The sequence below is a fragment of the Drosophila tropicalis genome, unplaced genomic scaffold (genome assembly GCF_018151085.1).
Source record: "Drosophila tropicalis isolate 14030-0801.00 unplaced genomic scaffold, ASM1815108v1 contig_878, whole genome shotgun sequence".
NCBI lineage: Eukaryota > Metazoa > Arthropoda > Insecta > Diptera > Drosophilidae > Drosophila > Drosophila tropicalis.
This window is the reverse complement of record NW_027173374.1, coordinates 3,580,964-3,593,553: the sequence shown is the minus strand read 5'-3', so window position 1 is coordinate 3,593,553 and position 12,590 is coordinate 3,580,964. Positions and strand designations below refer to the sequence as shown.

At 36.6% G+C, this 12,590-nt stretch overlaps 1 protein-coding gene across 1 annotated transcript in view; it reads right to left on the bottom strand.

Annotated features, from left to right (window-relative positions):
* Window positions 1-12,590, bottom strand: part of side-VI (sidestep VI) — a 74,833-nt gene that overhangs the window by 6,836 nt on the left and 55,407 nt on the right. Inside the window, exons 11-13 of the mRNA XM_068301144.1 lie at window positions 8,043-8,202; window positions 5,958-6,166; window positions 2,072-2,234 (exon numbers count right to left, since the gene is read on the bottom strand). Of these exons, the coding sequence (XP_068157245.1) occupies window positions 2,072-2,234; window positions 5,958-6,166; window positions 8,043-8,202 (532 nt within the window). The remainder of the gene's footprint in view (window positions 1-2,071; window positions 2,235-5,957; window positions 6,167-8,042; window positions 8,203-12,590) is intronic.

Here is a 12,590-nt window from a genome sequence, read left to right as displayed (position 1 = left end):
ATTCATGGCAACATATAAAACATTTTGCGCAACAATTTCTCCCTTTGGGCCCTTCTCAAGTTAGCCAAAAAATGAAAGAACGCAAAGAAGAAAAAACAACAACAAATTACGGTAAAGAACCTATTCAGCCGCTGCCTGCCTTTATTATAAAATATTTGAACATTTTTCGCAAGTGTTTTAAGCCGGCTTTTGTGTCTAGAATGAAGTGCCATTTGCGCAGTAAGAGAGGAAAAAGCCAAAAGAAGCATTTTCGTCTTCGTTATTATGCGGCAAGGGGTAGGAAGATAGGCCAATTCAGTTGACTTGACTCAAGTTCTTTTGTGGTCTTATTAAATGGCATTTAAAATATATAATTCTAGCTAAACTTAAAATATTTTTGTGTTAGGGGACGACCAAGGGTTAAAGTGCTTGGCATCCATTACCGTTATGTGTAAAATGAGCTCTAAAATGTATTAAATAAAGTCGGTTGAAGTCATAGGAAAGACTACATACAACAAAGGTTTTAGCCCTCTTGATTTTATTTCATTTTATTTTGACTTTTTTATTTCTCTTTTGTCACAAAACCTTCAATATCGATTTTCTCTGGATTCTGCTGAACAACTCGTTCATTGGTTGAAGGGTCATAGCAAAATAAATCAGAAATCATGAAATAATGTGCATTTTTTCATCTCTAGCTGAAGAAGAGAGCACAATCTTTGATATAATTCTATAATTCCGTCGCCAATAATTACACAAAGTCGTAATAAACCCGTTTTACTAACCGTTGTTAAATTTCTAAATATTTATGTGAGTCGGTGGTATAAATGTTACTAGTTATTACACATATTAAGTATACGCTATGTGACCGCAAGTCAAAGAGAACTCGAGACGATATTTACCTCACAACAATTGCTGGCAATTGCTAGCAAATGTTGAACAAAATACAAAAACAAAAAAAAGAGATGCAGTAATGCTAACGAGGGAGAACATAATTGAAGGAAAGAGGGGAATAAGAGACACAGAGGGAGAAAGTAAAAATGCAAAAAGGCAGCATTAAGTATGCAGTTATTATGCGCTCTTTGTTGCACTTTCAGTAGCTGGCGTTGCCTTCAGTTGCCGCCTCGTTATGAGTTGTTTCCTCCTTTGCTTTTGCTGTTACTTTGATTTTGCCTTGCACTCAAGGGCTGCGCATAAATGCATCATAAACTCGGCAGTTGCAATTCACAAGGACATTTTCTGTCTGCTAATATGCAAGGCTTCCATATCGTTTCCTATCCCCGCACACTATTCGTCTATGCTAACATAAGTAAAGTGAACTTTGAACTCAGCTCAATTTGTTGGCGTTGCTTCTGCTGTTGCTGCTTATTTTGCGCTTTGCTGGCATTTTTCTGTCTTTGCATTTTCAGCGTTTCGCATAAAATATGCGAATTGAATTTGTATTTAAAGTTTCCGTTTTTCGTTTCCGTTATCCTTCATCCTTGTTGGCCTGCATAACAAGCCAAAAACATTTTGTCTGTACAAATTTGAGCTTAACTTTTAGCTTTACTGCTAGTTGCCTCGGCTTGTGCTTTTAGCTAGACCTGGTAAATATAAACTTGAATTGAAAATTTAGCAACTATTTTGTTCCCTTCTCAGTATATGTGTGTGGGATTGTATTTCCTTTTTCTAGCTTTATGCTTTCATTGCATTTTTATTATTATTTGTCTGTAACAACTCGAAAAGGAAGTTGCTGTGCTTTATATAAGTTATACACAGACACACACACACACTCTCACGCCGCTCTTCTAGATGGCTGCCAAAGTGCACTTAAGTTCCTCATGTATTTTAAATGAGTCTGAAAACAAAAAAAAATCCTTTGCAGGAAATAAACTACATATACATATATGTATGTATATACATATATTTTGTAGTAGTATTTACATGGAACCAATATTTTGACTCCTTATCCTATCCCTTTGACCATTTTTTTTCATTTGCTTTTATTTCATTTTTTGTTTTATTTCCTTGGCCCATTGATTGGCTCATCAGCAATTATAAAAAGGGAACAAATTGGCTGGCAATTTTAATGGTTTGTGTTGTTGGAGCAACTCACCTTCAATGCAATAAACCTCAAGTGAATCGGACGTTTGATTGACCACCGTACAATTGGTGGGAGCTTCCGGTTTGCCAGCAGCTATTAAATGGAATACACATGGCTCCTTCTGTTGACCCACATTGTTGTCGGCCCAGCACATAATAGTGCCAAAGTCCATTTCCTGTAAAAAAAAAAACGCAGACACACTCACAGATCAATCTTTTGTATTTTTGTGATTTAAAACGAAACGAAAGTTAATTCATTAAATCAATAGGAAACCCATATAAGCAAATGTCTTGTCAGCTTCATCATTGATTGATCACAGCTGTCAATAAGTTTTTCATTAATATAATTTCATGTCATGTGCTGACGGCTGGAAAGAGGGGGCGGTTGTGGCTGTGGGTGGATGCGGCTGCTTGAACAGAGAAAACTATGTTAACATGGCTTTCATTGAGCTACTCCTACTGCTGCTGCTGCTCAACTGTGCGTGTCCATGTCTCTGTGTGTATCCTGCTAAGTGTCCCGCCTGCAGGTCTATTGTTTGTCCTTTTCTTCTGTTTTCCACCTTCCCATTCTTTTCCCTCTGTTTGGTTGGCTAACTTATTTTTGTTTGCATTTTGTCAAATGTTGTGCTAATGAAAATCCTTCATATGGCCTAATGGTCAAGTGCACAGCAACAAAAGACAAAACAAAAAGCAAAACAAACAGGGCTAGAGAAAAAGCTCAAAGAGAGAGAGAGAGAGAAAGAGAGAAAGGGAGGTACAATTGATTTTTCCCCATTTGTGTTAGTATAAGGGTGTATATCTATCTAATGCCCCCTTCTCTGACAAAATCGGACCACTTAATCAACGTCGCAGCGGCAAGGACTCATTAAAAATTAAAATCACTTGCACAACAACAACAACATGAAGCACACAAAACACAACAACAAGAAAATGTCAACACAAATTGCAGCTTATTTATCAGTCAGAACGCGTTGTACTTGCTTGGAGCTAACAAGTTAGCTTACCAACACAGCCCACCCGCCCGGAGCCACCAAAAAACAGTCGGCCCACCTCCGCCTGTCAAGTTAATTAAAACAAGCGCAAAACTCGCTGTTTAAAGCAGTCAGCCTGAGCCTTAAGTAACCTAGTCCAAAAGTTTTAAGCGATCCTCCTAACTCGCATCAAAAATGTGTATTCAAACTAAACAGAAGCTTAAAAAACTAACGATAATTGATTTAAATATTGTTTTTTTCCCGATAATTATAAGCTAGAGCTCAAAAACAAAAACAATTTGGCCAAAATAAGTCAAAAAAGGTTTTCAATTTACTAAGGGTAACATAGCTACAGATCTGAATAGATGGCTTGGCATTTTATGTCAAAAAGTGTTAACATTTACCATTTAAAATTGCAGCTGCATTTCAGGTATTTATGTAAATTTATGACAAATTTATGAAAATTAAAATATTTACAATTATTCCCAAGGGATGCGTGTTTGTGTGTGTACGTATGTGTCTTTCTCCGTGTCTGTGTTTTGTGTGTGTTTGAGGTTTTGTTTTACATAGTGTTGGCAGAAAGGCGCCAACTTGGCAGCTGCCAGCAATGCATGTCAGTATCAAAAGCCACTTATGTGTATGTGAATGTGGATGTGTGTGTGCGTATGCGTATGCGTATGTGTGTGTGGATGTAAAATAATAATAGAGCTGCCGCAAGCAGATACTTTCCAGCATTTTAAGTAATATCCAATTTACTTGTGTATACAAAAAGCATAGCATACTTTTTAGGGAGAGAGAATCTGTTGTCAGCTTTAGACTAGTGACAGTGGAAACAACAACAAGTGTCTCTGCAACAAAACTTTTTGAAATATATGCATGCCCATAAAATGTATGATTATTATTTGATTTTGTTGATATTATTTTAATGTTGCGGCAAGCCAAAGGTAAATATTGTTGCAGCTGCCAGCAAAATGCGGCAAAATTCTCCCTCTCTTTCACTAAGTTGTTGAGAAACATTTTTTCTATGTTTTATTAAGGCAATGTATAATGACAAATTTTAAACATTAAAGTCACAGTCTAACGAGATTTAATTCAAAGAATTCTTATATTTTTGACAAATTTTGTTCTTTTACATAGATGTCAGAAGGCGGAAATTGTTAGACATGAAAAGGAAGAATGCAGAATGAAAAAAAAGTGAAGAAAGAAACATACCCATGCTGGAAAAGAGAAATTAATGAGCTGTTGGATGTCGGCTGCCCTTTGAGCAAATCACAGACACACCCGACACACATATAGCAAATGAATGGAAGAAAAGGAAAGAGAAAAATAGCAGACTGAGGCAAAATGGTAAAGAAAAATTCCGACATGTTTGAGTTGCGGTTGCGGAAGCCGGAAACAGCATATATGACAACAGAACGGAAGGGATTTCTCATATTCAATTGAGCTAAATGATTTATAAGTATTGGTATGAGCTATGTTTGTTCGTGTGTGTTAGTTAGTGTACATGAATGTGGGCGTGCAATCAATGTTCTGTCTGTATTTGTAAACGGAATTCATTTGAATGCCGTTTGACTATAAAAATTTGGACTGCTTTTGATCGTTGAAATGTAAGCCAGATTTGATGCCATCTTTGATGAGTTAGCCAAAGGTAAATGGTGAGAATCGAACGCAGATATCTTTTCATTGAGATTTACTGTAACTTTTAACTTTTTGTACTATCTAGAAAAGTATTTTTTTGCTGAGCTCATTACCTAAATAACAAACAACCAGCCACTAAAATAATATCAATTCATAACTTATTTGTCGGATTTTAATAGTTTAATGACTAACTAAATCTACTAACATTTTACAGACTTTACTTTGTTTGCAATACATATTAATTTAGCAAAAATTTACTCTTTTATTCGAACTGAACTTGTGCTATCTAACAATAAAAATTTACACACATGAAATTCAAATGTGAATGCTGCAAATGCCAGATACAAAAGAAACAGAGACAGAGAGGACGAGACTAAGAGCTTGACCATGGCATTTTGGCAAAAATGAAACTGAACTGAAAATTTGAAAACTGAAAACTCAGGACACTGATGGTCAATTTGTTTGGTCAATTGCTGGGGTGGAATTGTTCAAAAATTGCTATGGCAATTGATGTTGACGATTGGCAATTTCAGAGACACAGAGAGAAAGCGTGTGTGTTTGTCTACGTTTGTGTGTGTGTAGGAGTCGAAGAGAAAGAAAATGCGACATTTCCTTATCTACTCATGATGTTAACCATTAAAAATTATTGGCATTTACTTTAGCATTTCTCTTTTCCATAACCTTTAGCTTTTGGTGTGTATGTGTGTGTATTTTTTTTTTAATTAGAAAGCAGTGCTAATAGAATTTTTAATTAAAATTGTTTTACAGCAAATTCCCCAAAAGGTTGTTCTGGTTGTTGTTTTTGTCTTTGTCTCCATGTGCCTCTGTACCTCACTCCACCGCATTTTTCAGTTCAGTGGGATTTGGTGTGTATTGTTTTTACATTTTCCTCGACCGACAGCGTGACACGCACATGCGAGACCGTGCGGGCAACAACCGCCTATTAATTAAAATTTTGCTATTTTATTTCAACTTTCCACCCCAAAAACCTTCCCTTCTCATCAAACCATAGTCCATGCTACCAGAAAATGTCAAATGTGTCAATAACAATTTAACATCATCATCATCATCGTTATTAGAGGGAGAAGCAAAAGAGGCGGAAAAATGAAAATTTAATGCCAACCAAAAACCAAGGACCACAACAAAAGGTTACATTCACAATTTCAATGTTCTTCCACCTCCAACCCATATTTTGAGATTGATTTGGTGTCAAAGTGTGTGTGTGTTTTTCCTTTGATTTCATATTTTTGTATAGTTTGTCATTATTTATTTGTTACGCTTCTAACTTACCTTAACTGGTGTATAGGTCAGCGTTGAACCCTGAGCTGAATGTGGTCGAAATCCGCTTTGTGGCATATCGAAAGTCTCGGCGGTGTTATTGAAGGACCACTTAAAGTTCTCTGGCGGCGGAAAGGCATCCACTTCGCAAACAATTTCGGCTGCTTCGTTGCGGGCCACCCCATAGATTTTCTTTTGATCGGGCCGGCAAATTGGTTTATCTGCAAGTAAAAATATAAGGCAAAAAAAGAGAGATGAGAGATGGGGGAGAGAAGGTAATACAAACTTTGATGTTTTCAAGTGCATTTTGCTGTTCTGTTGCAGTAACCAAAGTAAAACCAAGCCAGATCAATAATCGCATCAAACAGACTAGCTGCCTAGCTAGCTGGCTGGCACCCAGTAGGGCTTCATCTTTTGTCTTTTTTTGTTTTTGCATGCCTTCTACAATATGGCAAGGGAGCAAAGTAAAGGCAAACCGCACTTCAAATCCTAAGTAGAAAAGTTTCAAACTCAAGATGGCAACCACCGGGCAACCGGGCAAACCAACTAAACAGAAAAACCGAAACAGAAAACAAAAAATGGGAGAAAACAAAAAAGCGACTACCACGAAACGTTAAGTGAAAGAAAAACTTTTAGCCAACTGAAAATTCAATTTCTTCTAATCCTTGGCAGGCAAATCTTACTAGCCAGTTGCTGCTATAGTTGCTTCTGCTGCTGGTTATAAAAGTTGCAACTGCAAGTCTACAATTTATTGTTCAATTTGACAACTGTCGATATTGTATGCGAAAGAAAGCCGTAAACAAATTCGAAAGGAATAGAGGAAATAGGATACCACTAGACACTTGCAGGAGTCGAAGAAGGAGGAGGCCTTGCCTTGGGATTGTTGGGCAGCCGCAATTCGGGTGCCGAAAAGTGTGTGGAGAATCAGAGGAAGAAAAGCTTTGGTTGTACCAAGCGGAAGCTTAACTCTCTGCCCACCGAACGACCTTCGGAGCATAAAAAAGAAAAACAACAGGAGCAAAAAAGTTTTAGAAGCGCAAAAAGAAAGAAAACGAAGTTAAACCCGTAAAGGAAATGGCACAGGAAAACCAAAAGCATAAGGCAACAACGGCTACTACAATGTGGAAACGACACAAAAGCAAGACAATGAGAATAAGAATCCCATGCCTGTTAAATTGCTCGAAAAAGGCAAACTAATTAACCAAAAGTTAAGGGTTTAAACACTTTCACTCTCTCTCTCTTTCTCTCTCGCTCTATCTTTCTTTATCCAAACTGGGCTTGCGTTCAGCACAAATTGAGCAGAAGATTTTAGAACAAAGTTAATTGTTGTAGTCGAGACAAAATGTTTGATATTTCATTTTGAAGAGAAATTTAAGATTTCACCAAAGCTGTTAAACTTAAGGTCGCTAGTGAACCACACAATGAACTGATGCGAGCCGAGCCGATAGCATACACAATAGAGAGCACCAAATGGGAGAATGGGGCGTATACGCAATAAAACTGCAAGAGGGCCACAAAAGGGCACGCTGTCATTGCCGTTCTATGGTCGCACTCGAACACTCAATAATGCTCGTTTTTGTATGTCAAAGGTTCACTCGTGAAACCAAGCAGCAGCAGCAGCAACAACAGCATCCCCCTAGCTAGCTAAGGGTTAACTGTTGGTTGTGGTTTGGTGTTTGAATTGCTCGTGTGTGTATTGTGTTGAGAAAGAGCCATGATTTCGATTTTAAATGGCCATCTCTGGCCCTAAGCGGCTGAAAATGTTTGTTAATGGCCAATGGCCATATTGACGTCTTTAATGATCCCCTATTGAGATGGTTCCTTTTCTTTTGCTGGCTTTTTATGGGTCATAAGGTAAAAAGTTAAAGTTGCCAAATAAGAATGAAAGCTAGAAACAAGATTTATGCGTAATCAATGAAAGTTTTAAAGAAAATCATAATACATTTAAAGATATTTTACTAGCTAAGTTTACAGTAATCTTAGAAGACTTGCATCAAATGTACATATAAAATTCTTGTTAAATTAATTTGAACGTTAAAACTAGACTGAAAATAATTTTCCATACATATTCGTTTAAATAAACTGTATTGTACTTACACATCACTTTCAGTTCCACCACATTTGAGTCGCCATCGCCTTCCACATTAGAGGCTGTGCAGGTGTAATTCCCCGCCTGATGACGCGTGACACCCTGGAGGGCCAGATCTCCGCTGCTGACAATTACGCCAGCTCGTTGATTGTGTTGGATGATTTGATGCTGCAGGTGGCAGGCAGTCAAAGCACACACAAAGGGAAAAGACATAAAAGGTAAATACAAATGAAAATTCATTATAATTGGGGTGTTATACCATATATGTATATACGTATGTGAAATGAGAGAACAAGTCAAGTGCATACCTTGAATGGCTAATCAGCTTTTGTCTATATTGTCAGCTAGTAGTTAGAGACAGACACACACATACACACAAAAGAACCTACAATCACACAAAAAGACCATGAGACAGGGAGAAAAGTCTCTACCTTCCTAATTAGGACTAATTAGTCCGACTAAGAGATTAAAACCTCTAAATGGCATGTCGTGATGGAAAATCATTTGTCCAGCACTTAATCCTAGATGATTAATACCATACATATATACCATGTGCAAATTGAAAAAAAAAAAACAAATATTTTAAATTATTGTATTTTTTTTAACATGAACATGTGTCTTTAAGAATTAATAATAAACATTTAGGGTGTTTTTTTTTTGCCCTTAAATTTTTAGATGTTGAGAAAAAGGAAGAAATAAAATCACATAAATCCCTCTTCACATATGCCAAGAGCCGCTTCATTAGAGCGCAGCAGCAATACAGTTTCCGGTGCTACGTGTTACGAATTTGTAAAAATGCCTGAAAAATCAGCCAATATTTACTTTAAGTTGCTCTCCGCTCTTACACACTCACATATATATATATACGTACACCTATAGCCATACACAAGTGTAAACAATCTTGGCAGGCTTGACCTTTTTTCTTCTCTTTCTTTCACACACTCTCTCTCTCTCTCTCTCTCGCACTACCCCTCTCTGTAGCTTTGGCTCTTGGCTTTTCCCAATGTGCCGGCACTCGAGAACCAGAACAGCAGCAACAACATTTTTGACGCATTTCCCCAGAGCCTTGTGCCATTTAGCAGCAGCGGCAACAACAAATTCGCACTTTCGCAGCATGGAGCTCACAAAAGGCATTGAAATAAATAAAAATGTGTATAAATATTGTCGACAAAAGTCAAAAAGAGGCCAAAACAAAAGCCCAAAGCTGCCTCTACTACTTCAGCCTCTATGACCTTAGCACAAATGCAAACAAATAAACACCCACCAACCGCACACACCAATACAGACACACATACACACTCACAATGCATACAAATACATTCGAGAATATGTGCAAATAGCTTGAAACAATGCAACACTTTGATAATAATGTTGCTTATAGACATTCAAGTCTGCCGACCCAAAATGGGCCGAACAGAAGTGTAAAAGGAGAAAGATTGCGGGAGAGTGAGAAAGAAAGTGAGGGAATGGGGGGCATGGTGCTATCCCATTTGTGTCTTTTGTTAAGCTTGAAACAAGACAAATTTGTCTTTTAGTCATTATAAGCGCTGTCAATAATTATATAGTGGATATGGCTTTGACAAATGCCATCAAGATTTCGACTGCTAAACAATATATTTAGTGTTCGCCTCAAATTGACAGTTATTTATGCCATAAAATTCATAGAAGTAGGCTAAAAAATTTAGATATACTCATTGGGGAATAAGATATCAAATTATATCAAGTGCAAATTGAACGAACTACTGTCTCTCAAGACTTATTTTTAATTGTACTTTTGAGTTAAACAAAAAATTTTTGAAAAGATATTCATATTCTTTTTGAACCTTTTTCATTTTCCTGAATTTATTTGTCTACGCCCTTGTATTAATTGAACTCTCATATACCCAAGACCTATACTTATTATGGTGACATATATCGTCAAAATAAACATAGAGTAGGCATTAAATTCAGGAATTTTAAATACACAAACAGCCTTCAATAGTCCGCCCTCAATTCGGCCACCTATATTTCTCTGTCTACTTTGCAGCCCCCTCTTATGTTCACAGAGCCTTACCTTTCCCTTGGGGTTTTACTTAAATAGCCCCCAAAATGTTCGCTCAGCCATTTGCTGAGCTCAGCCAGAGGCAACCCAGGGCGTTTTCTTTTCAACGCTGCCGACTGCTGTCGCTGCTTCTGCCGCTGTCTGTCATAAAACAAATAAAAATGTCACCAGGCCATACACCAAAAATAACAACAACAGCAACAGCGGCAAATAAATGGGTAGAAGAAAAAAAAGTAAAAGTAAATAAAGTTCAAGGTTGACAAAATATAAGTAGAAATTGTTTCGCTTCACCAACTGCAGAGTACGAGAAGCAGAAGGATTAGTTCATACAGTTTCAGGGCACATCCTGTGCAGCTTTTCCGCAGGTCTGAACCCTTTTTTTTTGTTTGTTGGTTCTTTGCTCAATGCTAATGGGAGCCAAAAAATATTTTTTGTTTTCAGTGTTTTCTTTTCTGTTTTGCCATATTTGTTGTAGTTTGTCTATTTGTTTGTCAGTTTGTTTGTTTGCCTTTCTAATGCTTGGGAGCCCCTTCCCAACTATAAATACCCAATTAGTTAAGGTAATTTACTTAATGGCTCTAGAGATTGATGTAAATTTGTTGAATTTATTTAAATTTTGTTTCGTTTTCCATGTAGACCAGGTTTTCAAGTTTTCTTCCCATTGACTGATTTTGCAATCAAATTTTCTGCCTTTTAGCATTTGTCGAAAATGTGTGAAACAAGCAAGTTTTACTGCCAGTCGAAATTCACATCAAAGTTACATTTTCTTCAACAATTTTCCCCCCTTTTTGATGTTGGTGTTGTTGTTGTTAATGAGCATGCGAAAGTTTTCCACATGCCATGAAGAACTTTTACTGTGTCTGTGTATTTGTGTTGAAGTTTAATAAAACTAATTGTTAATTTAATTTGCCAGTTCGTCGTTAATTGTCAGCATGTATAATTGAATAATAACTTTCTTCATCATCTTCATGCCTGTTTTCTTCTTTATTTTCATTGTTTTAGTTACAAAGACACATATACGAGAATGTATGTATATATGTACACATTTGTATGTATGTGGTATCAATTAATTGCACAAGCAGAATAAATCATTTTTCTCTCTCTCAGTTTCTCTTTCTTTGTCTTCATATACTTGTTGATAATTGCATAAGGCACTTTAGTGTAGCTAGGTTGAATTTAATTTGATTTGTCTTGAATTTTAATTGCAATTTGTGCTTTCATTGTAGAAAAAAAGGCATTGGTCGGTTTCTTCTTCTTTTACCCTTTAGTTACTTGTTTTCTTGCTTCTTTGCCAATTAACCATTGACTTTTAATGAAGGTTTCGAACCTGGGCGGGTTGTGGCCTCGTCTTATGCAATGAATGCAATTTGCTTGGCTTAGCCTTGAACTCATTACGCATACGCCATGTGAGTCGGAGCATACATACATACATATATGCTAGACGAAAAGTGTCATTGCCGATGTTGGCATTGCCATTGCCGTTAACGTTAACGTTTGCTGTTGCTCTTCTTACTTTGCCCCCACTCGTTTCAGGTCCTCCTTTCATTACCATTTTTGCTTGGCACTAAACTTTTATTGTTATGAGATAGGAACGGATAGTGTGGGAATGAGAAGAGTGTGTGTTCTGGGGAGGCATGGCAACGGCGTGAAAGTGAAAATTGCAAATGAACTAACTAACTAAGTGTGTTTTTTAGTTTTCGTGTTGTTAGAACAACTCAGACATAAGCTGTCTGCATGTAAGGGCGTTTTATAAAGAAGGCTAAGACATATAGACACTTTCGAAAAACAGAACTAAAGTTTCTAAGCAAAATTATATTCAATATTCAAATACAACAAAATAATGTGCTTAAAGTGTCTCCTTCTGGTATTTAGTTGATTCTCTAACCCAGTGAAAGAGTCTAAAAACATTGTTTAATTTTCAAACACACCTCTCAGTAACGAATACAAATATGGTATGTAGAAACAAGATTAAGTATCATTTATTTAGAGCTTACAAGATTGTAGCTACGATTTACTATAACCTATTTCGGCCATGATTCATGAAGAAGTCCCTTTTTGTATGGCACACTGACTATTATTTTATCTCACTTTGACATTCAATTACATTTAACATTGACTTCTAAAGCTCATTGATTGGCAACGCAAAAATAATTAGCATTTTCTACATTTATTTTTCCCTTTACCCCTCCATGTTACCATCAAATAAACATCCATTGTATACAAAAATTATGGATTTTGTATATACAAGTTGTTGGTACATTGTTGGCCTTACAGAAAGTTTCAAGTGTTTGTTTGCTGTTTATTTATTATTGTTATGTGAATTTGGGCAAAAAGTTTTTGTTCTTGTTGTTTGCTCATGTACTTCACGTTGTCGTTGTTGTTGCTTTTTCTAATGAATTCAATTAGTATTCATATTATTCATGCACTTGATTCAATTCAGTTCCAGTTTGAGTTGCCCTTCATCCTTGTTAGAAATTTATATTTGCTTGTGTATTATGTTTTATCTATGTATTGT